The sequence below is a fragment of the Sander vitreus genome, chromosome 19 (genome assembly GCF_031162955.1).
Source record: "Sander vitreus isolate 19-12246 chromosome 19, sanVit1, whole genome shotgun sequence".
NCBI lineage: Eukaryota > Metazoa > Chordata > Actinopteri > Perciformes > Percidae > Sander > Sander vitreus.
This window is the reverse complement of record NC_135873.1, coordinates 2,428,315-2,455,706: the sequence shown is the minus strand read 5'-3', so window position 1 is coordinate 2,455,706 and position 27,392 is coordinate 2,428,315. Positions and strand designations below refer to the sequence as shown.

At 38.8% G+C, this 27,392-nt stretch overlaps 1 protein-coding gene across 1 annotated transcript in view; it reads right to left on the bottom strand.

Moving 5' to 3' along the window:
• Positions 1–268: 268 nt before the first annotated feature.
• Positions 269–27,392, bottom strand: part of usp12b (ubiquitin specific peptidase 12b) — a 28,279-nt gene continuing 1,155 nt past the window's right edge. Inside the window, exons 2-10 of the mRNA XM_078275507.1 lie at positions 23,772–23,852; positions 23,194–23,277; positions 21,066–21,195; positions 20,171–20,448; positions 19,441–19,517; positions 19,204–19,287; positions 16,326–16,523; positions 15,284–15,362; positions 269–6,827 (exon numbers count right to left, since the gene is read on the bottom strand). Coding sequence (XP_078131633.1) covers positions 6,726–6,827; positions 15,284–15,362; positions 16,326–16,523; positions 19,204–19,287; positions 19,441–19,517; positions 20,171–20,448; positions 21,066–21,195; positions 23,194–23,277; positions 23,772–23,852 — 1,113 coding nt within the window. The 3' untranslated portion in view covers positions 269–6,725. The remainder of the gene's footprint in view (positions 6,828–15,283; positions 15,363–16,325; positions 16,524–19,203; positions 19,288–19,440; positions 19,518–20,170; positions 20,449–21,065; positions 21,196–23,193; positions 23,278–23,771; positions 23,853–27,392) is intronic.

The window sequence follows — 27,392 nt, the reverse complement described above, 5'->3', positions numbered from 1 at the left end:
AAGAAAGAAAGTCACAATACTGGACTGGAAGTACTGCACCTTCCCCCAAACCTGCTGAAGCATTATAGAAAAAATTCTAGCAGCTGTTTAGTGATGTAGAAAATTCCTGTTTGAAATAATAATTTTTAGTCATGCTATTCACTTTAATAAACCCAACTTTAAACTAGCGTCATCAAAACTAAATTTAAATCCTTCCTGATCTAAATCTTTTGTACAAACTTTACGTACTTTGACTGACAACATAGAAATAAGTCGAGATCGTTCCATCTTAAAAACCAGTTTGTTTTATTTCTAACAGTTTGGACACCAATAGAACCAGCCGTCATTCCCAAACTTCACTGCATCTACATGTATTCAGAATGAACTTCAGACAGCAGTATATGCAGCGGCAGCAGCCCACACAAACACTTGACAACTCAAGAGAAGGATCCAATTCTTTGTCCTTCAGATCCCTTCGTAGCAAGCTGAGAAGCCCCAGGAGTTTGAATCTTTTCTGAAGGCGTGGAACTGTTTTAATCCTTAGTTTATTTAGAATAATATAAATAATTAGGTTTGTTGTCCGTTAGGCTGCTGTCTCTTTGCACATGAGTTAGTTAGAATGTACATTATCAGTGTTAATGACACATTGAGTCACTTTCCGCCCGTCAAATACTGGGTTCAAAACATTTACATTCTTCATGAGTGAAAAGTAGGTGACGATGTGGACGTCCGAAGCCCTGAAGGGACATTTCAGAAGACAGAACTGAAACTGTTCAAAGGAAAAATCCACCCGCAGATGTCAGTTTATTTAATAAGTTATTTGGTGAGAAAATGTTGGTGCTTCTGATTTCCCCCAGCCCATCTCATCTACTTTCCCATATCTAATAGATGCAATCTCGCAGATGAGAATCTCCCTGTTTTTTGTTTGGTTAATGATAGCGTAAGCTAGAAAGAAGCTCTCACTCTCTGCAGATGACATTCTATTTTAAATCATAAATAAAATCAACAAATTATTGTTTGTTGATTTGAAACAATGTCCTCAAGCCTCTGATTAGGTGAATAATCACAATGTTGATGACCAGTTTAATGTGGCATGAGTAGGGCCGTGTATCTAAGTAATGTGATTTTTGAATCCACTACATAAAGTACTGAAACTCAACACCAAATGCTTGGTCCGATTAATAGTTGTTTTTGTAGTTTTTGACCAGATAATGTCATAACTTTACTTTTGCTGTAATTCATTTAGGTTACTTTCATTATTGTAGACAAATACAAAGACCCTTCAGAATGTTCACCTTATTTGTGAAATTATTTTAAAAACCAAAAAAAACTAAGTAAGTTATTTAGCTTTACCGATATTAGAGACAATACATTTGCTTGTCTCTCGCTTGCCTCTGATCAAGATTATGTATTGACTGGAACATTTTACTAATGAAAAATAAATTCTGTGGGTCTGAAAAAACTTTCTAAACAACCTCAAACATATCACTGCCATTTCTGTACTGCAGTTGTGTATTATTTGGACTTATACGCAATACCAATACAATCTGTAATATGCCAATATCGGCTGTTAGACTTTCAGCCTACCAGGACTCTAAAGTTATCAATTTAATAATAATTTGGTATCAGTACTGGAACACCTATATTACAATGGAACCAGCGTTGAAAATGTATTTTTTTTAAAAAAAAGAAAAAGATTTTTACTTCTCTATAGAAGACCCATTTAAAGCTTGCTACTGAAGTATACTTTTTGAAACTGAAATAAATGTTTTGGTGAAGCAAATATAGTCATCTTTTAATGCTCTTCAACATCGTGATTATCAACAAAATGTCTCAAGGTGCCACCAAGTCATCTACATTTGACTAGTTATTCATGGGAAAAAGTAAACTAAACACCAAACTATAAAACAGGCTGAGAGACAAGAAGAACCAACCAACAGTTGATTTTTGTGTACTTAAAGTGGATTTTTCCTTTAACACAGTGATACGCAGGACAGTTTTGGTCAGTTTCTCTCTCCACAGCAGTTTCATGTATGGATAAGTTTTAGTTATCTTCATAGTAAGTGTATCTTAATGAAATCTGTCAGTTTTTTCTGTGTACTATAGTGTGACCGGTCAGATTAAATATGAGCTAATTTACTTTGGGGCTGTTTGGTTTAGGCAGCCTGGGATGCCAGATGGGTGGAGCTTGTTTTGAGCACCAGGCATATTATTACCAGAATAAAAAGTATTTTGAGACAACATCCACATTTTTTGATCTAGGTCTGCTGATTATTTCAAGCAAGCAATTTATATTCCAATAATAATAACATCTCTATTTATGTACACATCAACATCTCTCCTTACATACTCCCAAATTGAACCAAAACAATCTTTGAATAGGCTTTCCAGAGCTGCCTACACATGAATGATAGACTAGTAAATTAGTGAAATATATCAAAAACAAGTGAAACATCTAAGAAAAAGAAGATAACAGACATTCATAATAATAATATTTATAATATTTAAATGAAAAAACGAGCCTTGTTTCAGCCAAAATGTTCAACCAGTCTTGTTGATTACCGACACATTTACAGTTTTGAGAACCAATGATGTCCACGAAACTGCATTTCATTAAAAGACAGATATAACCTGCTTTGAACTGAAGCTGTGGACTTCTATCCCCCAAATAATGCGCTTTTGTGCTTGTTTGTGTTGATTTATACAATGAATAAATGAAAACTCATTAAAAAGCTTAAAATATGAACACATCATTTGGTAAATACATGAAGGCAGCTTATAAGAGTCCACAGTTTCTGTTGGGGCATGGATATAACCTGTAAACTAGGTTGTCTGACTTTCAAAAAATTGTAGAATTGATGGAAACAAAGTGGATTGATCCCAAAACAGATTTAACACCACGCAAAACATCTTCCTTTCATGAAGATTTGTTGAGTTTAAAGCTTTAGTGCGTAACTCTTTGATAATAATGAACGTCTGTTACATTCAAGCCAAATGAGTTGATACAAAGCTAATTAAGACTAGCAGCTGGACAAAACTCTCTCTGTATTTCTCAGCATGGCTATGTTTAGAAAATGGTGTCATTCGGCGACTTTCGTGTGCAGAAACTCAAGTGAGGATAATTACCTCTTCTGAAGAGTTCATGTTTTTTTGTAATCCTCCTTGGCTACTAGCAACTGTTTGGAGGAGGGCTGGGGGTGAAGCACGTTCACGGAATGCTTGCGTCATGTGGATGCACCGACAGAATTTATGTCATTACTTAAAATTCCTCATGGGGGGGGAGACAGAAACTACGCACTATAGCTTTAAGGGTAGCAAAGACAGGAAAAGAAAATAGTGTTGTCTTCGAAGCCTCAACCCAGTGTAAAGTGTTTTGGGACGTGTCATCTGAAGTTGCTCCCTTCCTTTTCAGTCCTTTACGGCTTTTGAAAACTAAGTAAACAAGTGAGACGTTCTCGAAGAACTTAAACGCACACTTCTGTCGTTGCGATAAACAGATTTTAACTGCCAAACAATACAATAAAATAAAAATAGGACTGATTAAGAGTTTGGATATAAACTAAATTGGGGCAACAGATTACCTTGACCGCCATTACTTTGCTCATCAAAATAAAAGACTCCAAAGGAAATAAAACAATTTCAGAATAGTATTTGTTACAAATGAATGTTGTAAAAGTGCTTTTCTTGTTTTAGCACGAGAGAGAGCAACTTTAGATTATTGAGACATGCCCAACTCCATATGGTGTTTTACAGGTCAAGAAGCAGCAGCCCTAATTTTATTTTACTGTACATTTAACATTCAGATAATAGTTGACCCACTGCCCGGGCCACTCAACTACTGTAGAATATAAACATCTTTAAAGGCTACAGGCATGTTTCCATTCTCTTTCCATCTGCTGAAGCTCTGTTACAAAGAGTGACGGGGTGAGCTTGTTTGTTACCCTTGGACAGCCCAGTTGGGTGGAGCCTCACGAGCTTGGCGGTGTAAAACATACTTTAAAAAAACAAGTCTAAAAAAAATACATTTGGTTTGTTTGTGTGTTAAATCAAAAACAACAGAGGTGATAAAGGAGGTTGTTGCCCATCAGTCGGCTCAAGTTAACAAGTAAAGGCTTTAAAATGGCTTTTCCTTAGAAAAATGAAAACCCATTTGAAAGCATTAATTACACTCTTATCTCAGCATGACTACGACTCTTCCTTGCAACCGTCAGAGCTGAAACGATTAGTCGATTAACTGATCAACTGATCTGGTCAATTGACAGAAAAAATATATTCCACAATTATTTTGATAATCAGATAAGAATTAAAGTTTCTTATCCAGTAAAAATGGCAAATACGTATTGGCTATAGCTTCTCAATTTTGTGAGGATGTGGTATTTTTCTTTTTTATATCATTGTAAATTGAATATTTTTTGCTTTGTAGGAGAAAACAAGAACTTTGAAAACATCCCCTTCGTTTGTGAAAAGGTCAGATGTGCACTTTTTACTGGTTTCTGACGTTTTATTGACTAATGAAGTTGAAACAGCAGCAATAATTTAGCCTTAAATTGTTAGTTGAAGCCCTATTAAAGACATTCAACCATTTCAAGAGTGAATGTCTGTACATCTAAGATGGTTATTACTGATGCCAACTGTAATTACCATTACATCTACTGAAATAATCTTGTGACCATTGGCCATGTTTTTCCCAAGCTGATAAAATGTAGCCTATTTATGCCACTAATGATAGTTTTAACTATTCATTGATTTATTTTCTTCAATTTCTTTTTAAGAAAAGGGCCAAAAGATAATTCCTAGAGCTGAGGAAAACGTTAATTTGTAGATTTATGTCTAACCAACAATTAAAAAAGCTGTTTGAATTTACAATGATAAGAGATAGAGAAAAGCAGCCTCACTTTGGAAAAGCTGCAAATGTTACACATTTGTATTTGTTAAAATAGGATGTGTCAACATTAAATCAGAAGTTGTTACCATCTGGAAACCTTTCCTTTTGTGCTAGAGCTAGACTTTAAAAGATATGGAGGAGAGGAATCCATTTTAAAACCACTGAGACCTGTGTCTCAGCAGTTTTCGTCGTACTGCATGAAATATGCCATGCCATCAACAAACAGTGCACGAGCTCCACATCAGCAGAGCGTTAGCATCACTCAGCATTACTGAGAGCTCCAATTTAAGATTCTGGAGTGAAAAACATGTTATGTAAAAGGTCTGACTGCCTGCCAGAGCTGCAGCTGCAGGAGAAACGCTTAAGCCAGAGTCGGAATTTGCCGGCGTGTGATTGGTGCCTGATATAATGAGGTGTACTGAACCAGCTGCAGCATCGGCATATGTATGGAGGTGTTAAGAGTTAGATCTCCGGAAATAAAGCATTAATAAGGAACAAAAAAGGACAAAACACCAAATGCAGACATTCAACCTGTACATAGTGTGACAGTTTGGGTGTCAGAACTGACTTAAAGGAAATAAAAAGCATTTGTCTCTGTATGCGTCCCTTTGAAAATGGTACAAATGTGCATATTCTGGCATTTTATAAAGTCATAAAATGTTAAAACACAGATCTTTGAAAGACTGTGTTTGCTGTCATAACCACGAAAAGCCTGCTTGAAAGAAAGTTAGTTTACGTTTATCTTTTTAACCGCTGTGGCACAAAACATGACCCGTAATGGCACGACACACCAGTTGCTTTAAAACTAAAACTTTTACCAGCCACTTTCACGCATTGCTTTGCTAGCTAGCCTTTAAAAACTGAAACAGGATTGTTGGTGATCTGTGAGGCTGAGATTGTTTTTGCCAATTTTTGCTAAAGAATGTCTAGATTGGACAAACTGACTTTAACTGCAATTTATAGTCCCTCTTTTAATGTAATTGTATTTTTGTACAGCATTTCGTATTTTTCTCTCTCTCCAATTATTACTTTTTTTTTTTTAATACTCAAGATAATTTCTTGGTAAAAAACTAACATAATGAGCCTCTCTATTGGATTCTTCCACATCTCTCTGGTGGCTTGTTTTCATTTCACGCTCTATAACACTATACGTTATTAGCACCACTTCATTAAACAAACACTGCAAACTAGCAACTTCAATGAGCTGCGCTCCAAGTATACTTTCAAGATTTTCAATCACTAAAGGCTGTGTGAGTGGTTTTGGCAGGTGGGGCTTTTAACAAGGCTGTCAGATATTAGTTTCTCCGTCTGCAGAAGGATTTTTGGGGAGTGAATGCATGGTACCTGTGTGTTAGCCTAAAGCTAATTTAGCACGGCATATATAGGCTAAAGAAGACTGTGATGACACTGATGGTTACCGTGATGAGGAGGATAGCAATCCTGTGTCTCATCAGAAACAGTTGATTTGGTTACTCTAAATCATCTCAACAGCCCCAAACGACTTTGACCTCCAAAAATGGATCACTGTGGACACAGCAATGTCAGCCTCTTGGATTGGTGTTACTCGGTCTTCCCAGTTGCCCCAGTGCAAAGCGAGTGTTACAGATTGAGCCATCTTGTTTGTTTGTTTTAAAGTGCTTTTTGCAGTGTGGGCTCAGAGGATTTGAACGGTTGTAATCCAGGAGGCTGGCATGCGACCTGCACGTCTTAACCGATCCGAGTGGCGCTCCAGTGCAAAGCTCCCCCTGCAGGATATAAAGCCTGGACACTTATGTGAGCCTACTGGGCGGAGTCGGTGGCAGCCATAAGAGCCTTCCCCTCTGTTGAGTGACAGTCTGTTGGGGATTTACCGCTGTCTGGTTCAGTCTCTGGACTGGTAGAACAGGATGTATCCTGATTCAGAGTTCTTGGAAATGTCCGATGTCAGACCGTAGAACTCCTCGATCGCCTGAGCATCGATTTTCTACAAGAAAAAAAAAAAGATAAATTACATAGAAGCAGAGTATGAATATCCGGTACAACTTCCCCTACTTACAAGGTCCGTGGAGAAAGGAAAAACAAGAACAACTTTGTCGGACCAATGCATTTTGGCTTGTGGCCTTTAGACCAGTGAGAACACTCTCTACCAATTTCCTTGTTAATTTGGTCTTCTTTGTTCTTAGGACAAACAACTTATTCTTTAATAGGATTGGGCATCGAGAAACAGTTCCAACTTGGAATCTTTTCAAAAATTACGATTCCAATGGAATGGTTTGGAAAATTTGGTTTTGAATCCGATCACTGGTTACAAATTTAACCCGTGCAAGTTTTGCAGCCATGAAAAAGCCAGGTAAACCTTTAAATCACCATTGGATCAAAATAAGATGTTACTCTTATCTGTGAAATAAGCATGTGACCCATTTCAACTCCACCCCTCAAGAATTGGAATTGAGAATCAATAAGAACTGGAATCAAAAGGAAGAATTGGAATCAGAATTTTTTTAAATCAAAAAATGATGCCCAACCCTACTCTTAAATGACGTAAAGGATGACTGCGATGAAGGCCACAAGATGAGATGCATTGGTCTGACAATAAAGTTGTCCGCAGCCACGCTTCACTTAGCTTAACCCGTCAGAAAGGCATGTTACAGCCCTGACTGTTTCTTATTTGGTGTAGCAGCTTTGTCCAAAAGGAGAGAGGGAAAATGGTGCTGAAAAAACAAATTGCAAATAATATACTTTTGGATTGGTGGTGAAAGAGAAGTGGCTACAGCTTTAGAGAAGTTAGGCAGCATCAGTTCCAAGTGAAAAGACCCAACAGAAACAGATATAACTTATAGGGAGTAAAAAAACAAGGAAGAAAGTGAACGAAAGCTAAAAAACAAGGAAGAAAGTGAACGAAAGCTAGAACACAAGGCTGTGAGAGAGGGAGAGAAAATCTCCACAAACCATAAAAAATGATTAGTTTGTGTTTCTTCTCTGCAAACTCAGTGGAATCTTCCAGAACTCAGTCAGTTTCTGGACCACATGTTCAAGCGGGCCTCCTTCCCATCATAGTGGAAAAATACACTGGTGATGAGGATCAGTTTTAAACATCAGTCCTCGATGACTGTGACTGAGCAGTTTCCTCTGCATTCAAACAGCGGGGTAACTTCTCCGAACTGCCGGGGAGATTAAAAGTAAAATAAACCATTTCAATTGGGTGAAACTAGAACCATCGCTGAACTAGAGCCATACTTGGATCAGAAACAAAATGTTATGTAGCTAAATATGAAGAATGTAGAAAGGTTTAAAAAAAAAAGGACCATACCAGTGGCTTTGCATGTTTTAGCTCATTTCCTACAACTCACTTCCACTTTACATAACAACTGAGCTAACTATTTTGCTGTGTTTTAAGCCCAGTTCAGACCAAAGATTCGCAACAAAACGAAACCGTTTTAGAACGTTGCAGGGAAAAGTTGGAGCGGTCTAAACCGGCCCGTCTCAGCTCGACTCAAGCCAGCTGATGGTTCTGCTGCGACTCAGCTGTTCAAGTCACAAAGGCTGGTTTTATAACGTATGGGACGTCACCTGTTTCAACAGCCAATAGAGAAGTCAGCTGGTAAAGTCAGCTATAAACTAAAGAAAGAAAATTATCCATATTCCATTTTATTTTTATTAAATACAGCTGGTCGAAATGGCAGAGTTTTAGACAGAGCCTCAACTAGGGATGTAACGATTACCGGTGTAACGGTAAACCACGATAAAAATGTTGATGATAACAATTACTGTTTTCATTTAAAATATCATTATCACGGTGGATTACCACGGTGTGGAAACAGTGTGTTCCCAGCTTCATCCAAGTCTCCTAAGTGCAGCGTACAGTGCGTTTCTTAAAGTTGGAATCATGGCGTGACGAGGAGATGACAGCGCTCAGGACATTTATCAGCCTTGTAAAAAAGGCCATAGTAACACTGACTGACCATTCAGTGACAATAGTCATCGCTTTGGTCTCCTGCCAATCACAGATTGGAGAAAGGGACAGAACAGCTGTAAACTGACTTTTTTCTTCATCATTCCTTTCCCGTTTTCGGACTTGTTGAAGTCATGGGTGTAGCCCAGAACGTAAGTTAAAACCATTCTGTAGCTTGCTAAACTGTCATGGGTTTTACTGCCTTGTTATCTGTGTAAACGTTTAAGCTACGTTTATTCATATTTCAATAAGTGTACTGCTACAATGTGGATTAAGTTTTACCCGTGTTAGCCTACGACATGACATTTATTTGGAGTGAGAGAGATATATTAATCGCCTTAATAATATTGCTGTTGCTGTGTTCCTTATTGCATAGCTGATAGATGTGCAGACCGTTTAATATTACTTGTGCGGACACGTGTTGATATTCAGGTTGTGTTAGGGCAATTTGCTAGCAACATGCAATCGCCAGTAAACAGATAGCTACTAAAGGTGTATTACACCGTTCGCTCCGTTATGGATATGTGTGCTGTAATAGATGTGGCTTATTCTCAGTTTGTGTTACTGAGCAATATGTTACATTTATGTTAATTATTACAGAGAAATTAATGTAATTCCTAGTATCGTTTCTTGTTATATGCTGGTGGCTATAACATTTAGTTTTGGTAAATAATGTTCATAGTAAGTCAGATGCTTATTAATGTGCATTATTATTTGCTTATATTTCAGAACCACATCCAACTTCACATGTAACGTCAAATACAACTTCATAGTTAACTTCATGTTGGAGTTGTAAATAAATCTTGCTGGATCTCAAAGTCAGAAATCTCTGGTTCAAGTTCTTACCAGACACCCTACGGCGGGCCGGTGTTTCAGTAGCCAGTTTTCAATAGTTTTTACAAGCCTATTGTCTATATTTTTGTAATATAATAAACACTGTTACACTTTTTGAAACCATTTCAGCTTATGTAGGCCTATCAGTGCTTATTGGTATATTGAACACACTTAAAAATACCGTGATAATACCGAAAACCGTGATAATTTTGGTCACTATAACCGTGAGGCATAATTTTCATACAGTTACCTCCCTAGCCTCAATGACCGCCCGAAAGCACGCCAACGTTGAACGGTCATGGTCGACCTAGAGAGTGACTGAAGAGAGGGAGCGCCCAGCGGCGTTAGAACAAAGCAGTGAATCAGAGAAATAAAACATGTTTTCGTCGATTCATCACTAGAAATGCAACTATAGCAAGCATCTCAATATCACTAACGTTATCCACATTCATATTTAGGCAAAACAAATGATGTATTCAGCTACAAAAAAGCCGAAAAGTTGGAAATTAGAGGAAGTTATGGAGATGATACACAGTCTCTACGCATTGGTGTGAACTGGCAGGTTTTAGAACGCTGCAGACCGACGCGTTGAAAGAAGTTGCAGCTTCAACACGTCTCGTTGCGAATCTTTAGGCTTTAGACATTTGAATGTTTTTTTTTCCCCTGCCGTTCCAGACAGCCATTGTTTTCCATAAATTATTAGATTAGCAGACTATTGAAACATGCTTCAGATGTGGAATCCATTACAGCCTACACACCAAGCATGCAGGGATTTCTGTCAGTTACAATATCATTGTCATGTACATTAATACAAATCAATAAGCACTTAAATTGTATTACTCCGCAATGATAACATGGTAACATTGACAAAAAATGAATGCAGACTTCATTAATTAAGTTTCAGGAGTCTGCTGATTGATTTTTCATCCCATATGGAAATTAATGGACACCGATAACTGCCTGGAATAGTAACAAAAACACATTCAAACGCTAAAACAGTACAGTATGCACTAAAACATGTAAAATAATAAATGATTGAGAGCTGAAACTTACAAAATCACTGGTATGGTCCTTTGTAGGCAGTAGGAATCTGAGTATGTTGGTGATAACCAAAAGTAAAATTTAATTAAAATCTAATATATCCAATAAATTAATGTTTTAATATAAAGTCTTTGGTAGATATGTCAATTGAGGTTTTCATTAATGCTGTGGTTATCTACTAAAAGATTATTGGACAAGCTTTATTGTACAGGTCCGTTACTTCAGAATAATTTCCTAGGATGTTTACTAGAAAGGACTACGTAATTTTGGAATACATAATATATGAATGTTTTGTCATACTTCAAATTTATTGTATCAAATTCATTCGTTTTACTCAGCTGAACATGCTAAAATGTAATTTATTATTTATCTATAGGCAAGAATACAACTTAGATGGAGAATAAAGTTTCCAATAGTGAAAAATAATGGATATTTACTAAATAAAAAAATAAATGAAGCGTTCTTTCCAAGAAATTCCTCATTGCCCTGTAATTAGTACCAAATTATGTTGTTCTTTCATAGAAACTTTCCAGGGAATTATTAGGAAAATAACTGTAAATCACAGACCTGTGAAATAAAACTTCATTGGTTCCTTTGTAAGGAATCTACAGCATCTGATTGAGAAAATAATTCATGCAAGGATTTTCTGTAACTTCTTTTGACTTTTATTACATTGCGTTTTCCCTCATGCAATGGCCGGGGATTTTTTTTTTTTAAGCAGCACTGCAACTGTTACTCTAATACAGGTTATACTTCACAAACCGTGGAACGTTTAACCATCATGACTCAGTTAACCGCTGATAGCTTGATTGCTGTGGCATACCGTTCTTTTTGGCGTAAGAAAAATAACAAACTGAAAGGTTACTTGGCCCCAGGTGAAACACAGCAGCATGCCGAGGCTTTGGCCGTGCACTGAAGCAGTCGACTGCCAATGACTTAAGAGCTACCTCATGCTTTTAGCCAACACTACGTACTAGTCAAGCTATACGTCTGATTTCATGTACTTTAATTTTATTGCATGGTTGGAGTTGGAGTTGCTGGTACATTCCCCTACTTGGATTGATACATCATCACATCATCTTCAATATCACTATGCTGCTGTCGTAACAGCATATTGAGAGGGGAGCTGAAAACAGTTATTACAGTGCTATCACAGATGCTAGAAGTATGTCAGACTGTGTTGTTTTTAATTAGGCTGCCATGTTTTCTCCAGTCACCACATCAGAGAGGAAAGCAGATGGTTTTAGAGCAGAAGCTGCAGAGGATCGGCAGATCATGACAACCAACATGTAAATCTTTTTTGAGTGAAAGACTGAAATTGTTAGTTGCTTTTTATGAAGTTAAAATAGCCATATGTTTTAAAGTGGTAGTAGAAGTAGTAGAAAGAGACAGGATGACCATGCCAGAAAGACAAAGCAGCTGAACACAGAGATGTTCACAAGTCATTGAGCTTGAGTCCAAGTCAAGTCTCAAGTCTTTTGCCACGAGTCCAAGTCAAGTCTCAGGGCATCTGATCTGTCCCTAACACTGTATTGTTAAATCTTATGAATTCAAAGCATGTCCTGTAGCTACCATCCATAGGATTGTAGGATAACTGTATGGGGTCTACTTAACACATCCCTCTAGCCCTCGGACCTGGTGAAATATTAACCTAAGTCTGTCACATCATATGGATACATCTATAAAGATACACTTTGCTTGTTCACAGGCAATCCCAGCATTAGCACAACACTTGTTATTAGCACAGATCTGCTGCGCCACGCATGGACGAAATAATGAAATAGTAAATAGGACTACAGTAACAGAAATATGTGCAGAATTAAGACTGTCAAGACCTCCCAGTGTTTGGTGGACCGGGTACACCTTGTTCACTTAATAGCCTACAAATCATCCACGGGATCAATTACACATCACATGAGTTTGCCCACCCGACACAGCATTTGTTCCTGGGGAGATGGATCCGTGCGTCCTGTGCGCCATGGATGTCTGAGCTTCAGTAACTACTAACTATAAAGATACAATGTGCCTATTCCCAGCATTAGCACAACACTTTGCGATGGTTAGCTTGTTACCTGTGACGATATATGCTAAATGTAACGTCTCTTTCACATTAGTAAGTGACTGACCTATCTGGGTGCGTTTGGAGATGCCTGATGAAGTTTGACGTTGTTGATCCAACATCATTTATCTTGGTGCCACACACCTTACATGTAGCTGTTAGCTTACTGCCACTGTTTACAAAGTTATTGAAAGCAGAACTAATGATAAAAGGCACCACTCCGGGAGGATTTGGTGTCGCAATCGTCAATGCATTTTTTGATATGGCAGTGAGCGCACATAAGGCATAACGCAGGCGTTACATTGCACATTATGGCAAAGGGCAGGGGACATGCAGCTCATCATACGTTTCTCCAACGTATATGCGCCAATAAAAGAAAATACATACAGTGGGGCAAAAAAGTATTTAGTCAGCCACCAATTGTGCAAGTTCTCCCACTTAAAAAGATGAGAGAGGCCTGTAATTTTCATCATAGGTACACTTCAATTATGAGAGACAAAATGAGAAATAAAAATCCAGAAAATTACATTGTAGGATTTTTAATGAATTTACTTGCAAATTCCTCGGGAAAATAAGTATTTGGTCACCTACAAAGAAGCAAGATTTCTGGCTCTCACAGACCTGTAACATCTTCTTTAAGAGGCTCCTCTGTCCTCCACTTGTTACCTGTATTAATGGCACCTGTTTGAACTTGTTATCAGTATAAAAGACACCTGTCCACAACCTCAAACAGTCACACTCCAAACTCCACTATGGCCAAGACCAAAGAGCTGTCAAAGGACACCAGAAACAAAATTGTAGACCTGCACCAGGCTGGGAAGACTGAATCTGCAATAGGTAAGCAGCTTGGTGTGAAGAAATCAACTATGGGAGCAATTATAAGAAAATGGAAGACATACAAGACCACTAATAATCTCCCTCGATCTAGGGCTCCACGCAAGATCTCACCCCATGGGGTCAAAATGATTACAAGAATGATGAGAAAAAATCCCAGAACCACACGGGGGGGACCTAGTGAATGACCTGCAGAGAGCTGGGACCATCAGTAACACACTACGCCGCCAGGGACTCAAATCCTGCATTGCCAGACGTGTCCCCCTGCTTAAGCCAGTACATGTCCAGGCCTGTCTTGAGTTTGCTAGAGAGCATTTGGATGATCCAGAAGAGGATTGGGAGAATGTCATATGGTCAGATGAAACCAAAATAGAACTTTTTGGTAAAAACTCAACTCGTCGTGTTTGGAGGGGAAAGAATGCTGAGTTGCATCCAAAATACCAGCAACAGTGTGTGAAAACCTTGTGAAGACTTACAGAAAACGTTTGACCTCTGTCATTGCCAACAAAGGGTATATAACAAAGTATTGAGATGAACTTTTTTTATTGACCAAATACTTATTTTCCACCATAATTTGCAAATAAATTCATTAAAAATCCTACAACGTGATTTTCTGGATTTTGTTTTTTTCATTTTGTCTCTCATAGTTGAAGTGTTACAGGCAAAATTGAAAATTACAGGCCTCTCTCATCTTTTTAAGTGGGTGAACTTGCACAATTGGTGGCTGACTAAATACATTTTTGCCCCACTGTACATGAATAAATTTAGATTTAAAAAACAATAATTGCATGAAAACAGGTTGTTAACGAGTCTTGAAGCTCGAGTCTGAGTCAAGTCTGAAGTCTTTTGGGTGGAGTCCGAGTCAAGTCTGAAGTCAGCTGTTTGTGCGACTTAAGTGTGACTCGAGTCCGAGTCTCAGACTCAAGTCCCCATCTCTGGCTGAACATGATTCTCATTCCAGAGCTTGTCCACAAGGCTTTGGGCTAATCCTGTACTCTGATCTGAAGCAGGTATGCACTTCTTTCTGTTTTCTTTTCCCTGTTATCTTCTTACATTTCTCCTTTACAAATACTTTCATCTACCCTTCTATTTCTACAATCCTATCCTGATTGCTAAACTCCTTTTCTAACTCCTCATTATTCAGCAAAGGTTAAGGTATCTATGTTGGCCTGTCAAAGGAAATCCAGACAATATTTGAAGTGCCAGGATCTACACTGAGTCTGGAAAGACAGCTATTTGAAATTCCTGTCTGGTTCGAATAAAATGGGATTTTAATTTTTGTTTTAAAGCCTATCTTGTTTTATTCTGTAATTCTTAATGCCAATGTTGTCTCTTAATTCTGTTGAAACTTAAGGTGCTCCATAAAGTTAATATTCTAAGATGTAGGCCTTTTTACAATTGAGAGAATGAGAGAAGATTTGATAAAAGACAGCTTCAATTACACAAGGTGTAAGTATTTCTTTCTATTCACTTTCCAACGGTTTCATATTCATTATCAAACTAATCAGCTGTACTTGCAAAACTCGTTTTAAATCTTGATTTTGGGACAGAGGTTGCCCCTTTGCAACAGAGAAAAGCCTAAATATTAAAAAAAATTTAAAAAAATCGCACAAATGTTTAAGGTTAGACCTGAAAGCAGTACATCTTTGTAAAGTGGAACTAAAAAAAATTGTTGTGGTAAAGAAAGAGGAAACTGAGAATGAAAAAACCTCTCTCTCACCTCTACGATGTCGTCATCAAACAGCAGCCAGAAGCCGTGGCTCTTGACGATGGTGATGTAGTGTCCGCGGTTTGGCCCACTGCAGAGAGTAGCAACAACATGTGAGACACATTGTAAAAATAATACACTCACAGCTGATGGTGATTTATGGTCTTCTTTTATTTCCAAGCAAAGAGTTAAACATAAATGTTTGTTAAGGCAACACCAGTGAAACAACATGAAATGATTGCTCAAAAAACATTATTTAGTGTTGAATCTTTTATATAAGGATGTTTTGGATAATCTATGTGGAATTCTGAAAACGTTCAAAACGGTGGTCAAGAGTGCGGAAATGTTCAAAAGCTACAAACTTGCAAATAAAAACAGTCCCATTCAAATGCTTAGTGCTAAAATGAATTGCTAATTAGTTGATGGACAGATAATATATCAAATGTTAACGGATTAAAGCTTCAGTGTGTAACTTTTTTTATATTAATGAACGTCCGTTACATTCAAGCCATTGCCAAATGAGTTGCTACGAAGTTAATTAAGACTATCAACTCCACAAAACTCTCTCTGTATTTCTCAGTAATGCTATTTATAGAAAACAGCGTCGTCCGTCGCGCAGAAACTCAAGTGGAGATAATAACCTCTATCATGTTTTTTTAATCCTCCGTGTCCTCCGTGGCTACTAGCAACTGCGTGGAGGAGGGGTGGGGGCGCGTGCGCGATCACGGAAGGCTTGTATCATGGACGTGCCAACAGTGTTATTGTCATTACTTAGAATTCCTCATGGGGGGAGACAGAAACTACGCACTATAGCTTAAATATTTTAATCAAATGACAACTTCACTGGTTCACACAGAGATGGTTTATTTCCTTGCATTAGGAAGTTAATCCTGACTTTCTTTTTTTTTGGTGCTGATCAGACTACGAACCAATTTCGAAAATTTAATTGATTTGTGGTAAATTTTGTTTTGACAAACAGCCCATACAAACCACCACAGACCCTGCAGGTTTGCAATAGGAGCAAGGATTCAAATAAGGTAAAAGAGGAACATACCTGCCACAGTGTACGACGACAGCCACCAGGTCGTACATGCGGTCGGGGTTGGTGGCGTCCCCGGACGTGTTGAAGAGGCGGAGCTCCAGGGGGAAGACGACGCGATAGGACAGTTTGGTGTAGCGGTGCAGCTGGTCCATGTATTTAAAGCGCTTCAGGTGTAGGGCCAGGATCATCGGCAGCTTCTTTACCCTCATCCTGACAGAGAAAGAGATGATGAAACTGAAATCATCTCTGAACTGAACCATACGCTCAACTTTTTGCTGTAAAGAAGTTTCAAATTACTAAGAAGAAAAGAAAAAGAAATATCACAAAATAAAGCACATGGCTTGGAAAAAGGTCGGTGGAAACACATACTAGCAGGGAATAACACAAAGACAGACAGCGAGGGACATCTGTCCCCAAGAAGAACTCTAAAAGGAGGGCTAAAAGCTTTCCATGTTGATACCATTATTGTTCCAGACCTCCAATCAGGAACAAGTATGTTTTTAGACGCTTACTCCTAAGTTGGCCGAACATTTGGCTCGCGCTCTCACAGCATTCTGCTCAGTGTTAATGTGAGGTGCAGTTGCTGTTGAAAGCATGGCTCTTTCAAGCTAATGGATGGGACTTAGCAAGCGCCCAAAAACAGTGGATGGTGTGTATAAAAAATACAGGACAGACACTTTGTACCAGTTATTTTTTCTGGTTAGTGTGATAATTTAGCAGCGTCATTTCATTTGAAACTTAAGACAAAGGAGCAACAGCCAGCGGTTTATAGAGCAAAGGGCAACTATATTGAAAAAGCCCAGAATATGTTCACGCTTTCCTTAAAGCTTTTGTGTCAAAAAGTTACTTTGTGCATCCTCGGGGTGTTAATGATTGAACCATTTAACTGTTAAACGAGAATAAAGATTTATTATTTATAGGGCTGTCATACGGTTAATCAACGTTAATTAATCGGTTAATTCAAATTCTTTTGCATTTCAGAGCTGTTTTTAAGTACGTATTAACAATGGAAAGCAATTCTTACCAGTGCATCTTGATTGGGAATCAAATGAATGCAAAGAAAGTTACTTTATGAACTTTACTTTAAGATTATTTGTTATTATTTATTTACTGTAAACAAAAGAAAAATCTGAATGAATCTGTCATTATTGCACAATTCCTCCAAGTTCCTAACTAAAAAACTAATAATCCCTGTCCTTACTAGAGTCAAGATAGTGTTTAGTAACTCTAAATAATGTTGATTACTCACTGACGTCCAGTGATCACCGGTTAATGAGACAGTGTTTGCAGCACTTTACAGCAGTTCCAGTGTGGCTGCTTTCTCCGTGTCGTACAGGCTGTGTATCCGTGAAACTACTGTCCCCCTCGACGGCAACGAGACAGGTCAGAACATGCCAACCGTAGTACGTCTTTAAGACCCGAGTCCTCTACGATGCTGACAGGTCTGCAGTTAGTTGCCACCCGTTTCGCAAGAGCTGTAGTAATTTTTTTGGATTTGGTTTCATCCGCAGGTCGGCGAGTAGCACTCTCCAAAATAGTGCTTTGCCTAAGTGGGTAGCATGCTAGCGGGTAGCATCAACCTGAGTCACGTTAATTAGCTCGTAGGTGGTAGCTCAAGCTTGACGTGCTTCGGTGATATTTTATTTCGGCTTTACACGATGTGCATATGGCTTTCGACTTCTCTGCTGAGCCGTCCGGGAATTTTGGGAAATAAAAAGCGCCATTCAGAACTGTGTTGCTGTCTTTCTCCATCATGCCTGCAGCCTGCAGCAGGGGGAAGTATCGCAGCTTGATGATAAGTAACGGTGCGGCAAAGAGTCAAAATAGTAGCCTGTTAGGCACGACGAAGCCGAGTGAATTGTAAAATAAATTAATAAATGACGGCATGTGATTAAAAAAAATTAACGCGTTATGATCTGCCCTTAATCGCATCACGTTAATGCTGACAGCCCTAATTATTTATTTATTTATTAGAAAATAAGAATCTAGACCGATTAATACTATCAGTTAAAACAGTTACAAACAATATTATTAAACAAAATAAAAAAGTAATTAAAAAAGGGTTTTTTTGCATTGTAAAAGAAAAATAGGCTATACATCCAATTTCTTAACTGAAAACTTGATTATTTTCTTGATTTCCTAAATGGATTAGTTGTTTGGTCTACAAAAACATTTCATAAATTGGTGTCAAATGTTGATAAGTGTTTCCCAAAGCCCAAGATGACGTCCTCAAACGTCTTGTTTTGTCCACAACTTTAACTTTTCTTTGCAATACGACACAAACCGATTAATCAATTATCAAAATATTTGACAATTAATTTAATAGTTGACAACTAAATCGATTCATCTTTGAAGCTCTACCATGATTACATTTGTACTAGGAGAGGACTAAATTAATATTGCGAAGACTATCTCTACATTATCTGGATAATGACAAATTAACAACAATTTAAAGAACCTTTCAAAACCACGATACGCAACGCACGTTAAAGCTATAGTGCGTAGTTTCTGTCTCCCCCATGAGGAATTCTAAGTAATGACAACAACACTGTCTGCGTCCACATGATACAAGCCTTCCGTGATCGTGCACCGCCCCCACCCCTCCTCCATGCAGTTGATAGTAGCCAAGGAGGACACGGAGGATTAAAAAAACATGATGGATTCTTCAGAAAAGGTCATTATCTTCGAGCTTCTGCTTGCAAAAGTCGCCAGACGACACAATCTTCTGAACATAGCCATACTGAGAAATACAGAGAGTTGTGTGGAGCTGATAGTCTTAATTAGCTTTGTAGCAACTCATTTGGCAATGGCTTGAATGTAACGGACGTTCATTATTATCAAAAAGTTACGCACTAAAGCTTTAAGGGAGTCAACAAATGTTGTCACCCACCTTTTCTGGGCTTCCTGTTTGCTGCGACACTGCTCACAGTAGTATTTGTATTCACTACATAACGTCTCTGTGTTGCTGAAGCCCCTGTAAAGAGACACACACATTTACCAACACAAACCAACAATGTTTAAGAAACTTAAGTGTCAAGATATCAAATTCAAGCTTTTCTCCATGACTTTCCATATCAGGTGAGCATAAAAGACTCATTTCCCTTTCCATAGATGAGCTCCGTGTTACCTGAGACAGTGAGTGATGGAGGTGTTCTGCTCCACATCCACCGACAGATCCAGGAAGTCCTCGTCTTTACTGCTCACCTGCAGTGCAAGTGAAGACATTTCAAAAACCCTTTTGCAATGCAGCATTTTGAACATTTTGTATCAGTTTCTGGTTACACTTTACTTGAAGGTATCTACATAAGAGTGACATGACACGGTCATGAACGTGTCATAAACATTATAAATAAGTCAAACATTTATGACATAACGCTTCTTTTAGTAAGTGTCATTCGGTTTTTGTCATGACAAGTTATGGTTAGGGTTCATGTGTCATGACTGTGTCATGACAGTGTCATCAGTCACTCTTATGTAGATACCTTCAAGTAAAGCGTTACCCAGTTTCTTTTTGTTTTGTCCTTCCTGGGGACCGGTAACAACTAATACATTAATAAATATATCATTTTTTTTTAAAGTTGTAGTTCATTTTGTTGTGCCTCTGTCTCCCTCTTCAGCAACAGAACTCTGTTTATTGGGTTAAGTTTGTTTCATGTTTCAAAGCAAAACATCCTCTTCTATTTATGCAACTTTTGGTTTAACGTCTATTACAGTCCTGCCCGTTTTATTATTTATTTTATTATTTCATGCCCAATGTAATTTGTGTTTTGAAAAGATCAAGGTAAATAAATCATAACTTAAATCTTTACAAACTGCACCAGAGTTTGCACAGAAAAGGACTTATTTGTCTCGCTTACAGCTTCACAGTTGAGGCAGCGAGTCTCGTTGGTCAGTGTTCCCTGGAAAATCTCATGGACCCAAGTCTGTTGTGTCTCCTTTCCTCCTTCCCCTTCTCCTCCCTCACTTCCTCCTCCACTTCCTCCTCCTCCTCCTGTCCCTCCTCCTCCATTCTGCACCAGTTTTCCATTCTGCTGTCGCTCCTGGCTCTTCTCCTCCTGCAGCAGGTCTGCGATGGTGTTGAGGAGGTAGTTGAGGAATTCGTGGGCGTCCTGCTGCATGTAGTTGTCAAACAGCTCTGAGAGGGACGGATGGAGAAAGACAGGAATATGTGGAGAAATAAAAATACATAGAGTCATAGAGAAGTAGTAAGAGGAATATAGAGAAGGATATACATAAAGAGAAACAGAGATGGACAGGGAAGGAAGAAGTGTTGAAGAACGCGAGAAGAGAAAACGAGTGATCAGCATGTGTTGGCGAGGAGAATTGGAGCCAATTAAGATCTCTTCTTTATCATTTGCTTTCCGCTCCAGGATATGGCTGACAATTTTATTTCCTCAGCTGTGAGATTAATGTCTTAGCTGACATACCCCGTCGCCTCCCTCCTTTTTCCCCCCTCTTCTCTCCTTTTCCGTGGCTCTCCGCCTCATCCCTTTCTCCCTCGCCAATCAGCTAACTTCACTGATGAAAGAACATTTCAGATTTGACATATTTACAAACACCTGGTGTTGGATTGGATGTTTTCCTGAGAGAAAAAAATATGCGTTTAGGTTTGTGACAGAAGCAACAGCTGTGAAGTCAAAACCCTCCACTTCGATGAAAATCAACAATCTGAACATTTCTAGTGGTTTAAGCACAGGGGAAGATCCCTCTCTCCTTCCTTACAGTACAATGTTCTCCCGGAACGATACCTACCATTTTCTTTTCTCAGTCGTGAGATGAATTTCTTGGGAGGGATGACTCCGACTTTCTTCTTCTGTGTGGCAATGCTGTTGAACAGGTCGGACAGACAGGTGAGGAGGGACTCCTTACGACGCGGCTGCACCTGAAGGACACATCCGTCACTCCACAGAGACTTCAACAGACAGTTATCTTTCTCTCTGATGTGCAGAGCTATAAAGTACAGGTGAGGCCACTTCCAGACTGAACCTTAACATTTTTGTCAAATCTATGGGAGTGATATCTCACACACACACACACACTTACTTATAATTAACTTATTAATCAGTCCCTCCAGAAAAACGCGACTATGCGATCACATAATCAGCCAAAGTCCGCATATTTATGCGGGGGCCGCATTTTTCAAATACTCTGCACTTTCGCCGCATAAATTGCCGATTTCCACGAAAAAATATGCGGGGCTTGCGCGATTTCATAATCCCCGCATTTTCGTTGCAAAAAAGTCACATATATCTTAGCAGAAAGTTGAAAAATGTTGCGTTTACTTCACACAAGAGCAGCCATTTTCCCGTTGCCATGGGAACGTTATGAAGTGACGTAATCACGCGACTTGAACATCATCGAAAAGCTGCAAACCCCGAGATGAAGCCATGATGAAACCGCAGTTTTTGTACGTTCCCGCAATTTCATCGCATAAAATTGCATAAATATCCCGCATATTCCATCACATTCTTTAAGAAAACGCGCCGCATAATCAATGGTTAAATGAAGTTTTGAATTCTCTCTCTCTTTAAAAGGTAATAAAACAACAAATACAATGATTATTTTCTCCGGAAGTGTGAACTATTATTGGCTCAAATACAAGACCTCTTTTCTGACATCAGTTTTTCAAGATAGGACACGCTCTCTCTCAGATACCAAGCATTCCTAAAGCTTTTTTTTCCTCATAAACGTGAAATACTTCCATCAAAGCATAACGTACTGTAAATTCCACATTTATGTAGCTTGTTCAAGTTCATTTTCAAGTGCAGCTAAGTCTTCATTCTGCTCATCAGTCACATATTCGCACACAACTCTGCAGTCGAGCTCTTGGACGCAGCCTGAGCAACTTTTCAGAGCTCCTAATCGCTTTCTATTTGTTTCCACTTGTGGCAGCAAGCAAACAATCATTTTAGTAACTCATTAGCAACAGTCCACTGCACACCCAGATGTTTTAGGCTCTGTGTTACACGAGTCATCAGAAACAAGTTTTAACCGGTAAAACTCCAGTTTATTACAACGTTTGTCAGTTCTGATAATATTTCTCTTGTAATGTGGCAACACCGATAAAAAAAAGGTGTATTGGGGCAACAAACGCTAAGCAGTCAGGGGATCGGACAGGATGATAACAAACCCTCTTAGTTAGTCAAAGTTAATTGGAAGAGAACACAAAGGCATACGGTAAAGTTGGGATTCCTAATTTGACCTATAATACTTAGTAGTAGTAAAAAAAAAAAATGTATTTTCACACACACACAGGCCCAAATAGACACATGCATAAAAAGGACCTATACACATGCATTATGTACAGATGGCACCCCCAAGCCATTGGGGGTTTGGTGCCTTGCTCAAGGACACTTGGCAGCGAACTGGCACCTCTCCAGCTACCAATCCACACTCCGTACATGCGGGGACTTGAACCGGCAACCCTCCGGTTCCCAAGCCAAGTTTTTACAGACTGAGCTACGGCTGTCCCGTTGGTGTGGGTTTTCACATTTTTAGCTGGCTATGAAAATAAAAACCCAAGTTGTAATAACCCATTGTTTTCTTTATTAGCACTTAGCTGCCTAACTTATAAACAGAGACATTACAGCTACAAACAACCCATAATGCAACACTCTCTTAATGCAAGTTCACTCTGTAGTGCAGGGAGTGGGCCTCGCTCCATTCCTCTGCTGAATATTTAAATATCTAGTCCTTGAGTATAATACGCCATCAACATATGATCCAGAAAAAAGTACCGTTTTATATTCAGGCCGACACATTATTATTTTCGGGGGTATTTAAGTGCATTCTTTTAGTAGGAGTCTTTAGTCCACTGTACAAATATGAGGACAGAAACACTGCTGGGCGATACAGCTATGGTGTCTCTCTCATCACTTACCTTGTATGCCAACACCTTCTCCCTGAACGGTCGACAGAAATACAGAGCCTGCAGCACTGAGTTACAGTAGCAGGTGTTGCCAAACTAGAAAAAAGAAAAAGAGACAGAATGAGACACAGAGAGAAAAAAAGATACAGGACTAATGGCTGATTTATGCTTCTGCGTTAAATCAACGCCGTGGGTGCGTACGTAGGTACGTGGAGGTAGTACGGCGTAGACTGACGTGCACCTCTCAAAAAAATTTAACTACACGCCGCGCCGATGCATGTCGCTCGGCCGTGGCTTGGTAGCGTTGCATTCCCCCTAGTCTTGCTTTGCTAGACCCTCCTCCAAACCCTTTTCCCACAATGACTCTGGAGTCGCTACTCGCTCCGAAGCTAATCACGGTCACTCTCTCACTCGCTCTACCACACACACACCCCGCGCACACACACACACGCCGGGGAGCCTCCGCAGAGCTATAAATCAGCCTTAAGGGGAGGGCATGTTTCTGAGATATGTTGTTGTACTTGTTTTAGCAATATTACATTTTATACCATCCGAGGGGACAGTTATGCATGTTCTTGACTGACACTTACGTTGACTAATCCAAAGTAGTGTTCATTAACGGGAAACTGTTCCGGTCCAATCTCCTTTTCCAAGGCAGAGGCATTGGCGCCCTGAAGAAGAAAAAGAGAAACATTGAATGGATATCCTCATGTACAATGAGTGACATAGTACAGTAAAATAAATATTTATTTTACGTAAAATTATCCATCAGAATCCCTCCTTTGTCGTTTTGTTTCCCTGCCCTACTTTCTCTCTGCTCTGCTGGACTGTCGACCATCTGTTTGTTGCAGCTGTGCTTCCTGCTTCACTTCTCCGTAAAATCGTAATACTTGTCATTATGTTTTTCATAACTTCACATTTCATTATGTTACAACACATGAATTCAGCATTATAGTTGAGTTATGTTACATGTGGGAGCATACAGTATCTGTTGATCGATGTCAGGCCATAAAATGTTATTGTAAAAGGAGTCAAATTAGGCAAGATATAACCGTCTGTTTTGACATGCAGATGGTTCATTTGTTATTATAGCCCACTTCCTGATATTGTGCTCCAAATTTTCCTTCCATGACTCAGCTGTAAACTGAGTTGAGTTTAAAAACATCAACAACAAGCTGAGAGGCCATTTAATAGTATGAGTGCACTCATGTCAGTTGGTACAACAATAACAATGAATAGACCTTTATTTGTGGATAAGTGTGCATGTGTATTTATTTAATATCTGACTTAACAAGCCAACTTATTTCAGGTAACAATTTGAAAGTTTGCATTTTACAAAGAAACTTTCATGGAACAACCAGAAAAGATGTTTTTTTTAAATTTGAAATCAGAAAAACTTGGCTCAAATAAAGTTTAGTAAGATTTTGAGATTGTAAAATGATGTTCAAAGGGTAAAAAAGTCAAAACATGTGGTTGTAAACCAGTGGGAGGGGAAAAAACTGCAGACATTGAAAATGTCAAAATAAAATGTGTGCACAAATGATGTAAACCGTGAGGTTACACTAACACTCAGAGAAAGATCTGATTATAAAGAAAAGAAAGAAAGAACTGTGTGAAACGTAAAGCTCCCACACTGCGTAAGACACTGAAATCGCACATGCACACACACATTTAGGGGATTTTCAGACAAGACAATAACGCAGCTTTTTTTTAATGAAAACCATGTCTGTATTGTAAAGGCTGAAATGACTTTTTTTACAGCAGAGCTCTGAATCATTCTCAAAAACATGAGTTTCAGTGTATGAAGCGGTTTAAAACTCTTTCTTGAAACAAGTCTATGACTCATCAAAAAACCTTTTGCTGCTGGATGTTATTTGGTCTGAGCTTCGAGAAATCAAATGCTATATGAAGGCAGGAGAGAGAGACAGAGGAGGGGGATGATGATGACGGCGATGATGATGATGATGACGATGATGATGATATTAACCGTGATACAGCTTTTCCTACAGGGGTGAGTGACTGCATAGGTGGAGCCACTCAGTTGTTACTCATCATCACAATGCAGTCCATGTAAAGTCGACAACAGGAGAGCAAATGAAGGCGTGGCTGAAGGTTAAGGACTCACACATGCACTGACTTCAGTCTAACCCCCCAACCCTCGGACTTTCTTCTACTCACTACTGTGCAATATTTAATATTATTGATAATACTGTGCAATTCCATTACTGTGTAAAATCGGTATAATGTGCAATATCATTACTCTCATTGTCCAATATCTATTACTTATTGAATATGATCACCACTATTGGGCAATATTCAAATAATGTGCAATTACCCACACTGCGTATCACACTGTATATACAACATACTTATTTTTTCATAATATATAGTGTCTCAACTGTGCACCTTACACCCCCCCCACCCCCTTTTTTTTGCACTACCTATTTTATTTCATGTTGTTATATTTTTTACGTACATGTTGGCACTGGGAAAGTTGTTTTTAATCTCATTGTACATGTGTATAGTGGCAATAAAAGGCATTCTATTCTATTTATCCAACAACACAACGTCCAAACATCGCAGTGTTTAGTAAACAAAACCAGAGCACACGATGTTGGAAATGCAAACGGAGAGGAAGGCAAATTTCGGCCTGCAAAACGGGAGAATAGTTGCTTTTAATATGTGCTGTAAACACACGCTTGAATTCATTTATGTTTTCAGGTTTGAAATGACTCCGTTTCCTGAATGGATGGAAATGAAAGTCAACTGCTGGCTGTGCAGGGCAGCTTTAAAAACGTCTTAACCCTTGTGATGACTTCGGGTCACATTGGCCCGTTTTTATCGTATTACGTCTCGTTACTTTGGTGTGTTCCGAGGCACTTCTTTGACCAACTCAGGGACACTGATCAGTCCAACTGCATTTTCTGCTGAGGGTCGGCCGTCTGGTCGGTGTGTCTGGGCCTTTAAAGACACCAGCATCAGTGAAAACTAGATTCCAGACAGCAGAGCTAAATGACTGCGTCGTTAGACACTGTGATCATAGTTGTTAATCATATCAGTCAGGAAGATGCTCTGATGAAAAATAGCTTGCTGTCTTACGTCAGCATCGCGACAACCTTATTTTCTGCTTTGAAGAAAAGAACGCTTTTTGTCTGGGACCTTGTTTTAATTTAACTAAATAAATAAATAAGCCTGTACAAGGATGTCAAACAGAGAATAAGTAATCAATACCAATAAATACTGGAAGTATTCACACTTTAGACATTTTTTTACTCGTGCTGATACAAGTTTTGGTGCCAATACCTTACTTTGAGAAATCTAAAATAAGAGCTTCTACAAAATCCTTTCATATTTAGCATAAAAAAACAACGTTGTCAAGTTTAAAATTTCGTCTATACACAGGAAATGAGCTAAAGGGAAAAAACGCTCAAAAACTGGCAAAATTCAGATTTTAATAAAGAACTATCTTATCAAAGAATCATTACACTAGACTAGTCATTCTCAGCCAGCTTTCAGGACCTGGCAGTCTTTGATACTTTGTGCTACGGACCCATTTCAGTTGGTACCCAAAAGAAGTATTGAGGTTCGATTCCCAGCCACAATCAAAATGTTAAATAATCTGCTATTCCAATAATATATATTCCCCAAACTTGGAAGTTAAAGTTGGGATATAAGTGGTCACGTCTCTCAGAGCTGGGAAATACAGGCCTATGAGACTAGACATCAGCTGGGGTTCTGGTTACTGTGATACACTATAGCCAATTATCTTCAATTTGTCTATAAATGCAGAATTACAGTCAACTGATATGACTGGACCGTCATACACTGAGTGAATTAAACAATAACAACTCTATTGACTGTAAACTACTTTTTCCTTCTTTAAAAACATCATCATTAAGTGCTGCTACAGTATGGGAACTGAGATGCAACTGCCCAGCTCTGGTTTTTGCAGCCCTATTATTGACTTTCACAGGTTCGACAGAAACATTGATTTTCTGAAAAGCAAATACCTTCCGGGCACCAACTGGTAGACTGCCAAAGTGGCAAACAGACTGAACAAATCTGCCAGCCACAGCTAATATTTAGCCTGGTTAGTATTTGTCTAGTACGTGCTGGTAATTTGCCACACAATGATGCTGGCCTTCACACTTAAAAGGGTTACATGGCCTGGTGTGTGGTCTTTAAACACACACACACACACACACACACAC